Source organism: Pseudophryne corroboree, chromosome 2 (assembly GCF_028390025.1).
Source record: "Pseudophryne corroboree isolate aPseCor3 chromosome 2, aPseCor3.hap2, whole genome shotgun sequence".
In the NCBI taxonomy this organism is placed as follows: domain Eukaryota; kingdom Metazoa; phylum Chordata; class Amphibia; order Anura; family Myobatrachidae; genus Pseudophryne; species Pseudophryne corroboree.
Window position 1 is genome coordinate 521446184 of NC_086445.1, and position 21313 is coordinate 521467496.

At 45.5% G+C, this 21313-nt stretch overlaps 1 protein-coding gene across 3 annotated transcripts in view; it reads left to right on the top strand.

The window, feature by feature from the left end:
* MAN1C1 (mannosidase alpha class 1C member 1) overlaps positions 1 to 21313 on the top strand; it is a 145341-nt gene that overhangs the window by 13604 nt on the left and 110424 nt on the right. For all 3 annotated transcript variants that reach the window (XM_063954175.1, XM_063954174.1, XM_063954173.1), the window contains exon 2: positions 9915 to 10601. In XM_063954175.1, coding sequence (XP_063810245.1) covers positions 10056 to 10601 — 546 coding nt within the window. In that variant the 5' untranslated portion in view covers positions 9915 to 10055. The remainder of the gene's footprint in view (positions 1 to 9914; positions 10602 to 21313) is intronic.

Here is a 21313-nt window from a genome sequence, read left to right on the forward strand (position 1 = left end):
ATTCCACAAGGAAGGTGGGCTCATCTTGGGCGGCTGCCCGAGGGGTCTCGGCTTTACAACTTTGCCGAGCAGCTACTTGGTCAGGGGCAAACACGTTTGCAAAATTCTACAAATTTGATACCCTGGCTGAGGAGGACCTGGAGTTCTCTCATTCGGTGCTGCAGAGTCATCCGCACTCTCCCGCCCGTTTGGGAGCTTTGGTATAATCCCCATGGTCCTTACGGAGTTCCCAGCATCCACTAGGACGTTAGAGAAAATAAGAATTTACTCACCGGTAATTCTATTTCTCGTAGTCCGTAGTGGATGCTGGGCGCCCATCCCAAGTGCGGTTTATCTGCATTACTTGTACATAGTTATTGTTAACTAAATCGGGTTATTGTTGAGCCATCTGTTGAGAGGCTCTATTGTTTCATACTGTTAACTGTGTTTCATATCACGAGTTGTACGGTGTGATTGGTGTGGCTGGTATGAGTCTTACCCGGGATTCAATATCCTTCCTTATTGTGTACGCTCGTCCGGGCACAGTACCTAACTGAGGCTTGGAGGAGGGTCATAGTGGGAGGAGCCAGTGCACACCAGGTAGTCTAAGATCTTTCTAGAGTGCCCAGCCTCCTTCGGAGCCCGCTATTCCCCATGGTCCTTACGGAGTTCCCAGCATCCACTACGGACTACGAGAAATAGAATTACCGGTGAGTAAATTCTTATTTTCTGCGTTTTATTGCCTATACTACTGTATGTGGGGGGGTTTTCTATCATGCATTCATTATTCACTGTCCCTGTTTCATCGCCCCATCGTGCATTTCTCTGCGACTATACTGTACTCTTGAGGACCCTTCTGGCATATTCACAAATTCATCTCTTTTATTTCTATATTTTTGCAATCCTTCTTCCTTTTTTTCCCTCCTCTCCCCCTTTAATACACCTTCACTCTGCCACCTTCCCTCTTGTCTACATGTTTTCTTAACTCTTTTTTTTTTCTTTACAAATAGTTTTCATTCAGTTTATCTCCTTCCTATAATTCAAGTCTCATTTCCTTTTTGCCACCTTCAGTTGCTTCCCTGCACCCCCCTCCTGCCCTCTTGGCTTCCTCACGACCCATAATTTTACTTCTTACTTTACTTCCAAAATAGCTAATGTACATCAGGACATGTCTATGCAAAACCATCTCCTGCTCCTCAGCCACCTTTTAATGTTGACCAACACACCCTCCCTCAGTTTCCACATACAGTTCTCTGACACCTAAACTGCACCATCTCTTTTAATGCTTTCTCCCACATCGCTCATCTCTTTAACTTCTCTCTCTCCCCTGGCACTATTCTTTCATCCTTTTCATTGTAAAAGGAAACTGAATACTGACCCTCTCTCTCTCTCTCTCTCTCTCTCTATTTCTAACTAGTATATAATCCCATCTCTCCTTCCTGTTGCCTTAAAACTCTGCTTGTCCACTTCCTTTTACTTCAACTTTCCCCCCAACCCACTTCAATCTGGAATTTGCTTCCTTTTCTCCCAACCCTTGTGTGTCCTGCTTTGCTGCATTTAATTGAACTTGCCTTTACTAAGGTCACTAATGACCTTGTCATTGATAAATCTATGAGTCATTGATCCATCCTCATCCTTCTTGACATATGAACTGCCTTTGACATAGATGGCCACGATTCCTACCTCAAAACCTCTTTTCTGTTCGGCTCAGTGACACTGAAACTCCACATTCCTCTTTCTGTTTCCACCTATTTCTGCTGCTAATACTATCCTCTCTCCTATCACTCAGGTATGCTGCCTGGCTGTCTTCCTCGACCTCTCCTTCTTCTTCTTTACCCCCACATTCATGCTATCTCACAATCCTGTAGCTCTCACCTCCATGACATCTCCAGGATCAGACAATACAACACTCTGGAGGCTATCTACTTTCTTATTTATGTACTTGTCATTTTCTGCCTGGTCTATCGCAACCTCCTACTTAAATCTATCCTCAAGACTGCTGCTTATCTCATCATCCTATTTCACTGCTGATTCAAACCTTTACTGTCTTCGCTGGGTACCCTTCCCCTAGAAAATACAGTTCAAACTCCTTAACCTCACATTCAACACATTTCTGAACTTATCTCAACCCACATTCCCATTTGACCATCTCCTCTGATTGTAGCCTTGTCTCTGTGCTGATTACTTCATCCCACACCTAAGATTTCCCCCATGCTGTTCCCCTTTTTGGAATTCACTCCCCTGCAGATTGTCTGACAGCCTCCATTGTTTCAGACTTGTGCTTAAAATGCACATGTACTGTACATTTAACCCACCAGTCCTCCTCACACTCTTAACTCAAGCCCTCTACCCTCTCCAATCTCTTCCCAGTTCACTTCCTAATTTTACCTTCCACTCCCCTAGACTGTAGCCTCTCATGAGTAGGGACCTCCACCTTCTGTTCTAACCTTGCATTATCCTTGTCTCCAGTATGCAGCCAATAAGGCATATTCAATTAAGCTCAAGGCTGATTCAACTGTTCTTCTCTAATAATTAGCCATGGGATAAACCCTGCAGCTAATTGGATATACCCCTAAGAGTCAACTGCTGTGTTCCTTTCTGTCAGCCCTTCCCAGGGCAGTAGGTCTTTGAGTACTACTGCTAATAACTGTGTCTTGTGTAGTTGACTCAATGGGGTAAACTGACTAAGATTTGTGTTGTCCGAGTTTGCAGAAGCAGGTACAGATCAGTGTGATCTATGCAGGGCTTCTCTGTCTAAAAATGTAAAACAAAAAGTAATCAGAAAAAAAAATTGACTGCGGTCCCTTCTCCCCACCCCAAAAGCATAACCAGCATCAGGCTCTTTTTGCTGGCCCTGTTCCTGAAAATATAGTAAAAAATGTGCATTGGGGTCACCCGTATTTAAAGAACCAGCATCGGGCTGAACTAGCAGGGGGGTAATGCCACAGCCAGGGAACATACTTGACCGGGTCACTCCAGCCACAGCATTACCTCCACCTAAATAGTTAGCTTAGGCTGTGGATTCCTCTGTAGGTGGGGCTCCAGGCAAGGGACAAAGAACAGGGCTCTCCTCCGCACCTATGGGCTGTGTGTGTGAGTTTGATAGCAGTCAAGATTAGATGTAAAGTAATATTGTCTGTTAGTTTGTTGGTTGAAAGTGGTCTGTCTCTTAGCCAATCAGCATCAAGTTTGTCTCCTGTCTGCGGCATTACCCCCCTGCTAGTTGAGCCCAGTGCTGGTTCTTCAAATACATGGAACCTCTACGCAGGTTTCGGGTATTTACCAGGACTGGGGCTTGCTTAAAGAGCCACTGCTGGTTATGCTTTTTTATTGTGGGGGGGGGGGACCCGACGCAAGTTTTTCTGGCGTGTGGTCTCCCACACTGCATATGTCACACTGCAAACTTGCTGCTCACATACAGGTCTATAGAATATGAGCACAACACGTCTGAACTTACACACTAATAAACACGACTAAACACGATTGCATAGACCATTGGAAAATGCGATTCTGTTAAACATAATTCTTGAAAAACTTTCACGTATCCCAGCGATGCCCAGCGTACCAAACATGATTCTTAGTAAATGTAATCCAATATCTCACAGATTTTTCTGCTTGTACCTGTTTTTCTGTTGGAATCTATTTATATTTTTATGTTTGCGTGTATCACTGTCGTTTTTATTGTATGCGGCCAGATATAAATAAAACAGGAAAATAATATATTTACAAGTTTCTTTCAGGAATGGTAAAGATTTGTACTCCTAGCTGATTGCTTTCAGACAGAAATGATAAAATCTGCTTTTTAAGCAGAAAAGCTAGATATCCATGAAACCTGACAATGCTTGTCTGTAACACTACCTCTTACATTGTTCTTCTATACCAAGTGTACAAAAACATTCTGGTACTGTATCAGATCCAGTATATTAGACTTGTTCAGATGCCAGTTTTATATTTTTGACGTGTACCAATATTTCCCTTGGCTTGAATGTGGTTTGATTGAAATGGATCCCAGAGGAGGCAGCAGATTTTATTGCAGTAATAGGATTAGATTATATTGAGGATGAAGAATAAGAGCTTGTGCCTGACCCACTTCTTAGAACACTGACAAATGGTATCTAAGCCCGTTCTGTGTGTATGGGTGGGAAAATGACAATTATTTCTTCCCTACTTTGCTCATTTCTGGATTGATTACAAATTGTCATACTGCCTATGCTCCATGGGCTGCCACTGAATCTGAAAAAATATAAAAAGCACTAAAACAATTGTATTAGGGGCCTGTTTATTACTTATCCGATATTAGATCCGATTATTATAATTTCTTATTGCAGCAGTAAGAAATAATGGGGCAGATGTATTAACCTGGAGAAGGCATAAGGAAATGATAAACCAGTGATAAGTGCAAGGTGATAAACGCACCAGCCAATTAGCTCCAATATGTAAATTAACAGTTAGGAGCTGATTGGCTGGTGCCTATATCACCTTGCACATATCACTGGTTTATCACTTCCTTATGCCTTCTTCAGGTTAATACATCTGCCCCAATGTTCTTACATACATTACTAGGCAGATCCCTTTCCCGGTAAATTCTGCGATCTGTAGCCCCAGGGGTTAAAGTGAGCCGGAACGGGCCGGAACTGCGTTCCGTCAGTTCCACCAGGAGACGGAACGCAGTTCCGCCTCCCCCGGCTCACCTAACCCGATGTCCCGGGCGGCGCTGCAGGGAGATGCCGGGCGCCCGCTGAGATCGCGTTACCAGCGGGCGCCCGTCTCCCGCTCCGCAGCGGCAGCCGGAGGCAGGAGCTCAGTACTGAGCTCCGGCTTCCGGCTCTGTCAGTGCACGCTATGGGAGAGACGTCATGACGTCTCTCTCATAGTGCAGAGGAGCGGGCGGCGAGAGAGGACTGCGGCGGGAGCGGGGCTTGGTAAGTATAGTGCTTCCCCCCCCCCCCCCTCCTTCCTATATGTGTACCACAGGCGTTTCTACTGGGGGCCTTTACTACTGGGGCAAACTACAGAGGGGCAAACTACTGGGGGGCTCTAGTACTGGGGGCAAACTACTGGGGGCCTTTACTACTGGGGCAAACTACAGAGGGGCAAACTACTGGGGGGCTCTAGTACTGGGGGCAAACTACTGGGGAACTTTACTGCTGGGGCAAACTACAAGGGGCAAACTACTGGGGGGCTCTAGTACTGGGGGCAAACTACTGGGGGCCTTTACTACTGGGGCAAACTACAGAGGGGCAAACTACTGGGGGGCTCTAGTACTGGGGGGCTTTACTGCTGGGGCAAACTACAAGGGGCAAACTACTGGGGGCATTACTACAAGGGGCAAGCTACAAAGGGGCAAACTACTGGCAGCATTACTACTGGGGGCTAAACTACAAGGGGGCATAATTACAGGAGCTAAACTACTGGGGGTATAACTACAAGGGGGCAAACTACTGGGGACATTACTAACTTTGGCAAACTACATGGGGGCTAAACTACAGGGGCTAAACAACTGGGGGCACAACTGCAGGGGGCATTACCACTGGGGGCTAAACTACATGAGGGCAAAACTACTGGGGGCATTACCACTCAGAGGCTAAACTAAAGGGGGGGGGGGGGGAGTAAATTGCAGGGCTCATAACTGCAGGGGCATTACCAGTATGGGCATGACTACTGGGGCTAAACTACAGGGGCTAAATGACTAGGGGCAATACTACACAGGGGCATTACCATTAAGGGCATTACTGATGGGGTGCACAGCTAATGAGGGCATTGTAAAGGGGGCACTTCATAAGGGGCACTACTGTTGGGGGCATTGCATAAGGGGCACTACTACTGTGGGCATTGTATAAGGGGTGCTACTGCTGGGGGCATTACTGTATGGGCCGACAAAGAAGCTGCGTTCCCGGTCCGCCCTCCATCGCTCCGCCCCTACCATCGCCGCCGCACTGGAAGCCCAGGTTCCATACTCCCAGCTGCAGCGTATCTGGGACCAGGCCGGCTTTATTATCCCTGCCGCTGCATCGAGCTTCTGTGACCGCGGCACTACTAGTTCAAATCTGTCGCTGATTGGCTGCCGGTCCGCAGCAGTTTTGAAATATTAGCGCCGTGGTCACAGGAGCTCGATGCGGCGGCAGGGATAATAAAGCCAGCCTGGTTCCAGATCCACTGCAGCCGCCCTCAGCCTCTTCTGCCGCCCCGCCCTCGGACCTCTGCGCACCCACAGCCTCCTCCTCCGCACTATCTCCGAGGCCCACAGCCTCCTCCACGTCACGCCTACCACAGCCTACTCATCCACAGCACCGCAGACCACCGCCGCTGCTAAACAGGTAATCTAACCTGCTGCCTTTCTCTCTCCCTAGTCCCTACTGTATTCCCCTGCTGTCACTTTCCATGTCCCTGCTGTCACTTTCCATGTCCCTGCTGTCACTCTCCCTGTCACTCTGTCACTCTATAATGTGAATTTCGGCTCATTCTCTGTGCTATAATGTGAATTTTGGCTCATTCTGTGTGCTATAATGTGAATTTCGGCTCATACTGTGTGCTATAATGTGAATTTCGGCTCATACTGTGTGGTGTAATGTGAATTTCGGCTCATACCGTGTGGTGTAATGTGAATTTGGCTCATACTGTGTGGTGTAATGTGAATTTGGCTCATACTGTGTGGTGTAATATGAATGTGGCTCATACTGTGTGGTATAAATGTGAATTTCGGCTCATACTGTGAGCTATAATGTGAAAGGGGTCCTACTATTGTGGTGCATAATGTGTATAAGGGGTATATGGTGTGGTAAACTACACTGAAGGGCACGCCCCCTTTTGCGTGGCCACGCCCCCTTGTCAGGAGTGCGCGCGACTTCGGCGCGCACATAATTGCACCCTTCACTTTTCCATACCCCCACTTCAAAATTTCCACTTGGGTACTACTACTGTGGGCATTATTACTATTGTGTGACCACACCCCTTTCTTTTTGAGACCACACCCCCTTTTTGCTGCGCGCGCCGTAGGCGCGCGCAATACCTTTATTGCATGGGCGCCGTGGGGAGGGGGGTGAGTTCCACCACCTCTCTAGGACCACTTTAAGCACTGTGTAGCCCATTGCCATAGGCTACAATTGCTAATGTCATCTATAAATGACGTTAGCTACTGGTGCTAAGAAAGCACAATACAGCAGCCTCCGTTGTAGTAATCAGAAACAGGGGAACCACAGCAGATATTGAAGAACCTCATCACATCTTAGATTTTGAGGGCATTCCCACAAAATTTGTTTCAGAAGTATGTCCCTTAATATTTTAATGTAGTATTGCAATTTCCATGTACATTTTGTTTATGTATTTGAAATCCAAGCATATACATTAGGTATTCATTTTGTAATAATCTGTACTGCAGCATAAAAATTCCTTGCTGATGCACTTAACCTGGAACACATTACAGTATAAACAAATGAATGCATGATGCTTTCAGCTAATTAGTCCTCATTATAGTACTGGCTAAAAACAAAGTCATTGATATTTATTGTGAAGAGCTGGAAAAAGTTATTTATATAAAAACATATAACTGCAGTAAACAACTTATCAGTGGTTTTATTTCTCAGTTCCAGCTCTGTAAGTTGTAACTGTTCATAAGTAAAGAAACTATATAGTATTTTACAGTAATAGTCATACCTACCAAACGTCCTTCCCTTTGCCCACTTACTACATTCAAAGCTGCATGTTTATATTGCGCTTTTGTGATTTTTCTTTGCAGGACTGCTGGTTTACCTGGAAATGTATATGATAGAGTGAAATGGTCATTTTAAAGGTCATCCTACAAGGGGACAACTAGGGGCCACAGGTGCTCAGTGTGATAGAGGAGGTGCCAGCAGGGAAGGTGTAGCCATTATTTGCCTCAAGGAGCCAAATAGGAAGGGCAAGGTTTGACTAGCCGGCTGGGGACCCAGGGTGAGCTCTTTTTGCGCATGCTGGCACAGACCACCGACGCCAGGCTGGACCGTATGCTAGGGATGGCCATAGGTGGGTCAATCATCGATGACCACAATCAATAGACAAAAATATGCATGCGCAGTTCAGACCTGATCACATGCTGTATGAAAACGCAGCCTAGTGATCAGGTCTGAATTAGGCCCTGCATTAGGTCATCTCCTCGTCTTCTACCGACATATGAGGAACCACATTATCAGGTTATTAAGCTCTTCTAACATGCCAGCATGCCCAGCTAGCCCAAAGCGTCCCAGCCTGAATCTCAACCATAGTGTCATGACAGCATTTTATACTAAAATAAATGTCTAGCTCTCCAATGCTGTAACATTATTGAGGTGTGATATGATTGGTTAAGCTACTATCACTAAAAGGTCACTTTTATAAGTCTTAGGGGCATATTTATCACAGATCACATTTTCAAGACTGACAGTTTTCATGTCAATTTTCACTGTGAAAATATGAACATTTACCAATAAGCTCTTGCTCGGAGACCGGCTCCAATTAGAGCTCATGCCTGCGAAGACCTGGAAGCAGAGTGGTGGGTGCCACTATAGATGGGAGCCACTATAGATGGGATACGTGTACTTGCCATTGATGGATGCAAAACTATTGATAAATGCCATTGGCCATCCCTACCACACAATACACATAATATTAACAACCTGCCACAACATAACACCAATACCAAGACTTTAAATTTAATTGATTCTTGCATGCTGCATTGCTGTAGAAGACAGACTCCTTTGTCTGCATTTTTTATTAAGCCCAACAGGGAGATGATGGCAAGGGAGGAGTTGAGAGGAAGCGAAGGGAGGTAGGAGGCAGAAATAAAAAAGGGAAGGAAGGGACTGACAGGATGGCTGATTGTCAGTGCGGCTTATAGGTGTATGATCACAGGGGAGGAGCCAGGGAATCTTTTAAATAAAATAAAAAATAGTGCTTTTCTCTGCTTTATGAATAGACCCCATTTTCTGCTCACTTTATCCGTGGTATTGTTGGAGTAGTGAGAATCACAGAGAATTTTACTCCTCCTCTCAGTTTCAACTCCCCTCTCTCCTGCCTCTTTTGGTCAGGAACTGGCTCCTCTACACCATCATCAACCAAAGTCACTTTCCCTATTGATAGAGAAAGCTGTTCTTGTCACTTGCTCATAAGTCTGTGGCATGCGGCTTGGAAGGCGATGGCCAGAGAATCTGTAGCTCCATTCCTGTAGGAAAGCTGCAGTTAGAGGGGGACTGTGTGTATGCCCTGGGGATTTCTGTCCACTCTCAGGGTGGTATTCAATTGTTTTATCACTGGCAGCCAGTAGATGGCGGCCAACAGATCTATTCAATTGTTGCTCCATTCGGGCGAGAAGGGCTGCCGATGGCGGCATTTCAGCTTGCACTCCCTGGGTGTGGTGTAGTGAAATGAGGGAAAAGTGACCTGTTTAAGCGCTCATTAGTTTGGTCGGGATTAGCGTCTATACGCTGCTGTACCTGATACTTATGGGTGCAATATGCGTGATAAAAAAGAACAATTGAATATCTCCAACGATCTCCCGTCATGGGAGATTGGGTTGATATAACAATTGAATACCTCTCTGTATGTCATAATGTGAATTGGGGGTGTTGTGTTGTATAATGTGTACTGACAGCCATAATGTGATATAACATGAACTAATGCACTACTATGGATCATAGCATTAACTAAGGCACTACTATGTTTCAGAAAATGAACTTGGGCACTATTATGGCTCATAAAATCAGCAACTGCTGCAGAAAGGTGCCTCTCTACTAGCATTTGGACAGGGGCCCCCTTCAAAATGTTGCTATAGGGCGGAAAAAGTTCTGGCTATGCCCCTGACTGATATCATTGTGTATGTATTAGCAACTACTGTATATGAGACACATTTAATTTGCCTCCTTCTCAACGTTGCATTAGCTACTGTATAAAAGTTTTCATTTGTGTCTTTCTTTTTGTTACAGGTGTGACTATTTTCGCAATTCCTCGATTCAAACATTACAGTGCCATGTGCAAGAGATTTAGAAGAAAAACAGAGATGTCTATGCAATGTCATAATGCACATGTGTCAAGAACATATATGTGATTAGATGCAACATTAAACAATGTTCCTTAGGAGAATTTGTGGAATATTTCCAACTGGATTTGGACTTCGTCTTTCTCAGAAATTTATATTTTTATTGTTTTTGTCTGGATTTATTACACTCTGCTTTGGGACACTGTTTCTGTTACCAAACACATCAACATTTAAGAGGATATTTTTGTCTAGTACACAAAATGGCGCAAAAATACACAGCTATGCTAGTAAGAAAATTAACAAAAAAACTGTTGAAGATCAAAAGTCAATGCTACAGAACACAAATCAAGAAAAGTGGAGATCCAAAGACAAATTTGATGTGGATGTAAAACCACTAGGATTTATAACCAGCAACTATGAAACACAAAAAGACGATGTTACATTGAACAGAGAACATATAGTAGCTACTAAAGCCAAAATGAAAAATAATGATGTATCTACAGCTCAGAAGAAAAAAAATGACTTTATTTTTGATTACAAGGCTCTTCGAAAATCCTTTAAACATCCCCCTTTGGGAAACAGACCTGAACCAAAGGATTCAGAAATCAGAGAAAAAAGAAACAAAATTAAAGAGGTAATTATTTTATTAAGTAACTAGTTTACAGTATCTTCTTGCGCTTAACCAGCAAAAGCTACAAGTGATAATTGTTATCATTGTGCTGAAAGTATACCAGGCTGTTTAATATACAGTATTTTGTCCTTCTTGGCTTGCGCTAATACTTCATTGTGCTTTATAGTGAAATTATACTAAATGTTATTACTTTTCATATGTTTGAAGTAGTTATATAACTCTTATAACTCTCTAATATGGGCCAGTGTTAGACAACATTTACCTATGGGCTGCAGGACTTTTATTTGTATGGTGCCACATGGGATCTGCAGTGCCCATTAGAAAGTCAATGCAGTCCATAGAACTCGGGGTTTTGCGCATGCGCAGTCAAGCCACTGATGGTGCGCAGGTCCTGGCGCCTGCCAGATCCATTGTGCAGATGCTGGTACCTGGCTGGACGGGGCTGTCTCTCTACTCTCTGGCATGGGTAGAGGCAGCCCCCTTACCAAAAAATGGTAGGAGCTGCCGCTGGTTTACTCTCAGTGGTGCAAGTATGACGATACGGGTCGGTACTGCATACCATTAAAAAATTGGAAGCTGGTATGCAGTACCACTGGCCCGACCACCTTTCAAACACTATTAGTTTATACTGCACTCCCGAGAACTGTACTCGGCGGTGCAGTATAAACTGCTTCTGGCCTGCTGCTGTATCTGCCCCTGGTTACCGTGACAACCGCGTGGTGGTTCACCTGCAGCTCACTCGGTATATGCATGTTACTGTTTACTGTTCCGGCTCCTTTACAGAACAGCCACTTGAGATTTGTAGTTGCCAGTGCTACCAGCAGACTACAAGTCCCATGATGCACCGCGAGTCTGGTACTGAAGAAACGGCGCCTGAGACTGATGGTCTTACCCACCTCCTCAGCTGCTTACTGCCTTATCACAGTAAGGAGCTGAAGCTAACCTAGGCATTGGGGGATAATAAATATATATATATATATATATATACACACACACACACACATATATAGCATGTGTGTGTGTGTGTATATATGTATATAGATAGATATAGATATGGGGATGCAGGCTATATATGGGTTATGCCCCCAGGGTGGTGAAAATGGGAGTGTGCCGTGAAGCCACTCCCCTTATCCTGTCATGACCCCATTTTCAGAGGCCACGCCCCTTGTGGCATGTGATCACGCCCGTTTCTTTAGGCGCGCGCGCACACAGTACCACTAAGACATTTTTCCTACTTGCACCACTGTACACTATACCTGCATAGGTAATCATGACAACAAATGAAGGTATTTATGGGGCAATCGAGAGGCTTGTAAGCGGTTGGAGAAGTTTGATGATGGTCATATCCCTCAGTCAATAACAGATCCTGTAGTGTTCAATGGAATGATCCACAGCAACTCCCTTCACCCATAGTAAGATATATTTGTCTAGTGTGCACTCAGTAAAGTGAAATCATTCAGGTCAGTAGTTTCCACATATGTTAATCTGTTATCCAATTATTCTTGATTAGCATAATGGTTGTTACTGTTCAATAAATATTTACATTTACAATCTCAGAGGGTGCATCATTTACTAAGATTATATTACAGTTAGTGGCTCACTTATTTAAACTATTCCTACTGTAGCTTAAAAACACCAATTGAAATGGACAAACACATTTGATTAGAACATTGTTTTAATAAAATAATGTTACATACTGTACATTTAGTAGTTTATGAGTTTTTTTGCTACTTAATTTCAAGGTCATTAAAATTTACTGGATTAAGCAAACAAGTTATTATGAAAGCCTTAACAATATAAAAGGTGAAGAACAGTTATAAGCATTCTGGTTGGTGAGAACTTTGTAGTATTAAAAGATGTGAGCAGTGTCTCATAGAAGGGAAGAAGTGTTATCTGTACCGTCTAGAAACGTCAAAACTTGGTGGAAGTACAGTGTATGATTTGTGTTATCATCAGTGGCGTCACATGCCGGGTGCGGCCTGCACCCGGGTGTCACCCTCGGAAGGGGTGACACCAAAGTGCTGACTCTTCTGCAGTGACAGGAGCCGAGTGCTGCGGTATCCGGACTCCAGATCGACAGCAAAAAGGTCGACAAACCTTAGGTCGACGCCAATTGGACGACAAACCTTAGGTCGACATGGACAAAAGGTCGACATGGACAAAAGGTCGACAGGAACAAGGTCGACATGGAAAAAGGTCGACATGAGTTTTTCACGTTTTTTTTTTTCTTTTTTGTAACCTTGTCATACTTAACGATCCACGTGGACTACGATTGGAACGGTAATCTGTGCCGAGCGAAGCGGTAGCGGAGCGAAGGCACCATGCCCGAAGCATGGCGAGCGAAGCGAGCCATGCAAGGGGACGCGGTGCACTAATTGGAGTTCCCGGTCACTCTACAAAGAAAACGAAGAAAAAAAAAACTCTTGTCGACCTTTTTACATGTCGACCTTGTCCCTGTCGACCTTTTGTCCATGTCGACATTTTGTCCACGTCGACCTAAGGTGTGTCGACCAATTGGCGTCGACCTAAGGTTTGTCGATTTTTTTTGCTGTCTATCCTCCGTCCCAGACCCGAGTGCTGCAGTGTGATATTCACCTGCAGCACTCAGTTCCTGTCACACATGAAGAGCCGGCACTGCACTCGGCCAAGTCTCCGGGGATGCTAGACATGACCCCGGAGTGAAGAAATGGAGATCCCCGCGAGGCCATGCCCCCTTTGTTAGACCATGCCCCTTATGGTACGGCCGCGCTGGAGGCGTAGGGGGAGCAGCGCAGAGTACGCACCAGGTGTCACCACACCTGGTGACGCCTCTGGTTATCATCCTCCTAGTAACTGACATCAAAATCAAGTGTTTCCTATTTTATATTAATTTTATAAATATATGGAGGGTACAGAAAAAAAAAGGGTTAGTGGTAGAAAACATGGGGGACAGGGAGTCAGTGATCTAAAGCATAGCAGATATTCAGCAGCAGAGGCCCAAGAGCTTGTTTCAACTGCTCCAATGCAGTTTTCGTCAGGGACAAAACCTGCATTGGAGCAGTTGAAGCAGACTCTGCTGCCATTTTGTACACTTTGTTCATGATAGAATTTTAATAAATCTACTCTGCTGATTATCCTCACTTACACACAGTCAGCATGACAGAGCCCCAGCTCCCAGCAGCAGGACTTCCAAAAACCCGACAGCTCCTGTGTTAGTAGCGACCGCCCTCCTAGTATAATCCGGCCCTGGTGTCCGTCATTTTGACGGGCTTTTAACTAGTTTATTTAATACTTCGTATAAAGCCATTGTTGGTAATGACAGCTGTATGGAGAAAATAGTCGCATATATTGCTCAGGTGTCATTTTGGCCCATTCTTCCACACAAACAGTCTTCAAATCTTGAATGTACGAGTATGTATACTATTGTTGTCTTTGGTCATATGATCACCATATTGCCAAGGTACATAAAAAAAGAGAAAAAATGGAGAACATTATGTGTATTGTCAACAAACAAAATCAATATTAAAAAGCTTATCTGTCCATGGTAATGATCCTGGGTACAGTGGAGTACCAACGCATTTTTGTCCTTATGCATAGACTTCATCCAGGGAATGAAGTCTATGCAAAAGGACGAAATGCGTTACTAATAGGGACCTCTCATGCGACTTTACAAAAGGCTGGGGAAAATGTGACCTGCTTCTAGGAGCTCTGTTCCTGGATTCCTACTAATTTCAAAGATATGTTTTTTTTGGGTGTAGTATGGTATGCCGGCGGCTGGGCTCCCGGCGACCAGCATACCGGCGCCTGGAGCCCAACCGCCGGCATACCGACAGTGTGGCGAGCGCAAATGAACCCCTTGCGGGCACGGTGGCGCGCTACGCGTTACTAATAGGGACCTCTCATGCGACTTTACAAAAGGCTGGGGAAAATGTGACCTGCTTCTAGGAGCTCTGTTCCTGGATTCCTACTAATTTCAAAGATATGTTTTTTTGGGGTGTAGTATGGTATGCCGGCGGCCGGGCTCCCGGCGACCAGCATACCGGCGCCTGGAGCCCAACCGCCGGCATACCGACAAAAGGCTGGGGAAAATGTGACCTGCTTCTTGGAGCTCTGTTCCTGGATTCCTACTAATTTCAAAGATATGTTTTTTTGGGGTGTAGTATGGTATGCCGGCGGCCGGGCTCCCGGCGACCAGCATACCGGCGCCTGGAGCCCAACCGCCGGCATACCGACAGTGCGGCGAGCGCAAATGAGCCCCTTGCGGGCACGGTGGCGCGCTACGCGTTACTAATAGGGACCTCTGTAGTATGGTATGCCGGCGGCCGGGCTCCCGGCGACCAGCATACCGGCGCCTGGAGCCCAACCGCCGGCATACCGACAGTGTGGCGAGCGCAAATGAGCCCCTTGCGGGCACGGTGGCGCGCTACGCGCGCCACACTATTTTATTCTCCCTCCAGGGGGGTCGTAGACCCCCACGAGGGAGAAAAAGTGTTGGTATGCCGGCAGTCGGGATTCCGGCGCCGGTATACTGTGCGCCGGGATCCCGACAGTCGGCATACTGAAGACCACCCGTTTTTTTGAGTGGTGAGGGAAGAAGACTTTAAAACTTTAGGGGTCTGTTTACCTATTGGTGGTATTGAACTGGCAGTCTTTATCATTTTGTACCCCTGCATATTGCAGTGATATAGCTCCTTAGCTTCCATTTTCCCTGTGGAAAGAAAGTAACGCTTACAACGGAGTTATTTTATTCAAGTTCTCTGGCGCAAGATGGGTTACCACTGGAGAAATCTGTTTAGGCTTATCACACTTCAAATAAGGGGACTATTTAACAAGATGAATCAATAGTACAGATTTTCTATTGCAGTTTATAGCAACAATAGACAATGTTCTATAGCTGCAATTTAACAAAACTGTGCCGGGAAAGCAGAGTGTGGATACATGCGCAGTGTACTGGAAGCCCAGTTTTTGGCTTACAGTGCCTTTTTCAATTAAAAAATAAAAATACTTGAAAAAAAAAGTTTACAATAATACAGGTTGAGTATCCCATATCCATATATTCCGAAATACGGAATATTCCGAAATACGGACTTTTTTGAGTGAGAGTGAAATAGTGAAACCTTTGTTTTTTGATGTCTCAATGTACACAAACTTTGTTTAATACACAAAGTTATTAAAAATATTGTATTAAATTACCTTCAGGCTGTGTGTATAAGGTGTATATGAAACATAAATGAATTGTGTGAATGTAGACACACTTTGTTTAATGCACAAAGTTATAAAAAATATTGGCTAAAATGACCTTCAGGCTGTGTGTATAAGGTGTATATGTAACATAAATGCATTCTGTGCTTAGATTTAGGTCCCATCACCATGATATCTCACTATGGTATGCAATTATTCCAAAATACGGAAAAATCCCATATCCAAAGTAGCTCTGGTCCCAAGCATTTTGGATAAGGGAGACTCAACCTGTACTAAGTAAGTAAATAAAATTAAGCACTATATAATAAATGTTAAACAAAATACTTATTGACTGAAATTAAGCATTTTTTCCAATACAACAACACACCCAGAGATGGTGATGGCTGTAAAACAATTCCTGTGGTACATACAATCCTCAATCATTCTTACAAAGGCTTCTGCATGTTGTGCACAGGGAAACTATCACCAGAGGCAACTAGTAAAGACTGTACAGCTGTCATCAGACCGGAGCCTCGTTGAGTAGGGCAAGGCCCTTTCTCCCTACCATAAACAGACCCCCTAAGTGTGTTAAAAGCAGAGAAATGCAGGGAAATGTGCTACCATGAGTCCCCTAACTTTCTCTAATTCGGGCGCTAAGAGACTTAGGTGGCAGAGGTTAAGATACCGGCTGTCGGGATCCCACAGTCTTAATACTGACGGAAACCCAACACCCATCAGAATTCCGACGCTAGAATCCCGACAGGGTCAGGAGACCGATGCCAGAATCCCGACAACTGGAATCCCAACCGTAAGTATATCGGGCGGGTTAGGGTCGGAGGGAAGAGGTTAGGTTTAGATGCCACCCGGGAGGATTAGGGTTAGCTGCAGGGGGAGGATTAAGGTGCATAAACATGGTGAGATTTTGACTATCTTCGATTTTGACTTTGTGATTTCCCCTGAACTCCCCGGAGTCCTGAATGACCGATATTGACTATCTGTACTTGAGATTTTGACTATGTGAGATTTTGACTGAGTGCCAATTTTGACTATATTAGAAACTAGATTGTACACTATATAGTCAAGATTGAGTTGCCTGCACAGTTATCCTTTCCTTGTGATACGGACCCCGCGGGAGTGCGCATCGGTATCTCAGCTGGCTAAACAGTGCGATTTGCACTGACTTTCCTTGCAATTTTGACTATATAGTCAAAATCGAAAAGATAAATCTCACTGTGTGTACACTTCTTAAGGGTTAGGCACCACCGGTGGGGGGGGGGGGGCAGGTTAGGTTTAGGCACTAAAGGGGGAGGGTTAGTGTTAGGCTGCTGGGGGGGGGCGTTAGGTTTAGGCACCCCTAGGGGGAAGTGAGGGTTAAGCGCTAAGGGGGGAGGTTAGGATTAGACAGCAGTAGGGGAGAGGCGGATAGCATACTTACCTCGCCCCTGTCAGGATTTTAAACTTTGGTATGATCATCATGACGGCATAGGTATTGTCACCGCCGGCATCCCGTCTACTGGTGACACGTACCGAACCCATTTAGTTGGGTCCTGCATTCCTGTGCATTACAAGAATATTCTCATACGTCCTAGAGGATGCTGGGGTCCACGTGTGTAACATGTCTGAGGCAGGGAGCTCTTCCCCTGAGGGAGCCATGTTAGGAACACAGAGTTGTAATGTGGTGGCGCTGTCGGCACACCACGAGCCTGAATGGGTGAAAGAATTGCGTGATAGTGTGAATCATATCAGTAAGAGATTGGATAAGTCTGAGTCTCATGCAGAAAACTGGAGAAAATCAGTGGAAGTGTGATTTTTCATAGGTCTGCCTTTTCATCCACAGGGGACCCCTCTGGGTCACATAAGAGGCTATTTGCACAAATAGTACGAACTGATACCGACATGGACTCTGATTCCTGTGTCGACACTAGTGATTCCAGGGGAATAGATCCTAAATTGGCAAAAAGCATTCAATATATGATTGTTGCTATAAAGGAGGTCTTAGAAGTTACGGAAGCCCCTCCTTTACCTCAGGAGAAGGCTTATTTTTATAAGGAAGAGAAAATGACTGTAACTTTCCCTCCTTCTCACGAGTTAAATACTCTCTTTGAGGGAGTTTGGGCTAACCCTAAAAAGAAATTTCAGATTCCCAAAAGAATTCAGGTTGCTTATCCTTTCCCGGCAGAGGACAGGAAAAGGTGGGAGTCACCCCCCGTTTTAGACAGTGCCCTCTCACGATTAACTAAAAAGGTGATTCTCCCTGCGCCTGGGACGGCTTCACTAAAGGAGCCGGCAGACCGCAAGTTGGAGACTACGTTAAAATCTATTTATGTGGCCAATGGTACACTACTCAGACCCACCATTGCTTGTGCGTGGGTGACTAGTGCTATCGAAAAATGGTCAGACAACTTGTCATCTGAAATTGACACGATAGATAGAGACGAGATACTCCTAACGTTAGGTCATATCAAAGACGCTGCTGCATACATGCTAGAAGCCATGAAAGATATTCGGCTCTTGGGTTCAAAAGCCGCTACCATGGCAGTCTCAGCTCGGAGGGCGTTGTGGATTCGCCAATGCAATGCTGACGCAGATTCCAAAAGATATATGGAGGCTCTCCCGTATAAAGGTGAGGCCTTGTTTGGAGATGGGCTGGATGCTTTAGTCTCTGTGGCTACCGCTGGTAAGTCGACATTCTTGCCTTACGCTCCTGCGCCGGCGAAAAAGACACATCACTCTCAGATGCAGTCCTTTCGGCCAAACAGATACAAAAAGAGTAAAGGTTCCCCTTTCTTTGCAGGTAGAGGGAGGGGAAGAGGAAAAAAGTCCACAGCGTCCCCAGGATCAACCCCTGCTTCTGCCAAATCTGCAGCATGACGCTGGGGCTCCCTTGCGGGAGTCCGCTCGGGTGGGAGCACGTCTGAAACTTTTCAGTCAGCTCTGGGTTCAGTCTGGCCTGGACTCATGAGTCTTGCAAATAGTGTCCCATGGATTCAAACTGGAGTTTCAAGATGTCCCCCCATGTCGATTTTCCAAATCGACCTTGCCTGCTTCTCTCCCGGACAGAGAAGTAGTAACAGCTGCAATTCAAAAATTATGTCAGGATCAAGTCATTGTCCTGGTGCCCTTGTCACAACAGGGAGAAGGGTTTTATTCAAGCCTCTTCGTAGTTCCGAAGCCGGACGGCTTGGTCAGACCAATTTAAACCTGAAATCTCTGAATCTCTACCTGAAAAGGTTCAAGTTCAAGATGGAATCTCTAAGGGCAGTGATTTCCAGTCTGGAGGAAGGGGACTTCATAGTGTCAGTGGACATAAAAGGTGCCTACTTACATGATCCCATTTATCCCCTTCATCAAGCTTATCTGAGATTCGCAGTACAGGATTGCCATTACCAGTTTCAGACGTTGCCGTTCGGACTCTCCACGGCACCTAGGGTATTCACCAAGGTGATGGCAGAGATGATGGTCCTCCTTCGACAGCAAGGAGTCAATATAATCCCTTACATGGACGATTTCCTGATAAAAGCGAGATCCAGGGAACGGTTGGTGCAGAACATTGCACTCTCCCTGGCCATACTCCAACAACACGGTTGGATCATGAATTTTCCAAAGTCGCAGTTGGAACCGACGACAAGATTGTCCTTTCTGGGGATGATACTGGGCACAGAAGTACAGAGGGTATTTCTTCCAGTAGAAAAGACTCTGGAAATCCAGAGAATGGTAAAACAAATTTTGAAACCAACAAGAGTGTCGATCCATCAATGCACTCGGTTGTTGGGAAAGATGGTAGCGGCCTACAGTTTGTCCGATTCCATGCCAGAGTATTCCAGTGGGACCTGTTGGACACGTGGTCCGGATCCCACCTACACATGCACCAGAAGATAATCCTGTCTTCCAGAGCCAGGATTTCGCTCCTGTGGTGGCTACACAGTTCTCACCTACTAGAGGGACGCAGGTTCGGGATTCAGGACTGGGTCATAGTAACCACGGATGCAAGTCTCCGAGGCTGGGGAGCAGTCACACAGGGAAAAAGCTTCCAAGGAAAATGGTCAAGTCAGGAAACCTGTCCTCACATAAACGTTCTGGAATTTAGAGCCATTTACAACTGCCTTCTACAAGCGGTGCATCTTCTTCAAAATGAACCAGTGCAGATCCAGTCGGACAATGTAACAGCAGTCGCGTACATTAACCGTCAGGGCGGAATGAAAAGCAGAGTGGCAATGGCAGAGGTGACAAAGATCCTTCTGTGGGCAGAAAGACATGCAAAAGCTCTGTCTGCAATTTTCATTCCGGGAGTGGACAACTGGGAAGCAGACTTCCTCAGCAGACACGATCTCCATCCAGGAGAGTGGGGCCTCCACCAAGAAGTCTTTGCAGAGGTGACAAGTCTTTGGGGAGTTCCTCAAGTAGACATGATGGCGTCTCGTCTCAACAAGAAGCTTCAGAGATATTGTTCCAGGTCGAGAGACCCTCAAGCAATAGCAGTGGATGCACTGGTGTCACAGTGGGTGTTTCGGTCGGTGTATGTCTTCCCTCAACTTCCACTAATACCAAAAGTTCTCAAGCTCATAAGAAGAACAAGGGTTCAAGCGATCCTCATTGTCCCAGACTGGCCAAGGAGGGCTTGGTATCCAGATCTTCAGGAGTTGCTCATAGAAGATCCTCAGCCTCTTCCTCTTCGCGAGGACCTGCTGCAGCAGGGGCCGTGCGTGTATCAAGACTTAACGCGGCTACGTTTTACGGCATGGCTGTTGAGCGCCAGATCCTAGCCTGAAAGGGTATTCCCAAAGAAGTCATCCCCACTCTTATTCAGGCCAGGAAAGGAGTAACGTCTAGACATTACCACCGTATTTGGAGAAAGTATGTGTCTTGGTGTGAATCCAAGAAGGCTCCTATGGAAGAGTTTCAGTTGGGACGTTTTCTCCATTTTCTGCAAGCGGGTGTGGATGCGGGCCTAAAATTGGGTTCGATCAAGGTCCAGATTTCGGCCTTATCAGTTTTCTTTCAAAAACAATTGGCCTCCCTTCCAGAAGTTCAGACGTTCGTGAAATGGGTGCTGCACATCCAACCTCCATTTGTGCCTCCGGTGAAACCATGGGACCTTAATGTGGTGCAGTTCCTTCAATCGGATTGGTTTGAACCTCTACAGGAGATAGAATTGAAGTTTCTCTCTTGGAAAGTGGTCATACTGTTGGCCTTGGCATCCGCAAGGCAGGTGTCTGAGTTGGGGGCCTTGTCTCACAAGAGCCCTTACCTGATCTTCCATGAAGATAGGGCAGAGTTAAGAACTCGTCAGCAATTTTTTCCGAAGGTGGATTCGTCTTTCCATATAAACCAACCTATTGTGATGCCAGTGGCTACTGACACCTTCACTGCGTCAAAGTCTCTTGATGTGGTCAGAGCTTTGAAAATTTATGTCACTAGAACAGCTCGGATACGTTAAACAGAGGCTCTGTTTGTCCTGTATGCTCCCAACAAGATTGGGTGTTCTGCTTCTAAGCAGACCATTGCGCGCTGGATCAGAGGGACGATTCAGCACGCTCTTTCCACGGCAGGATTGC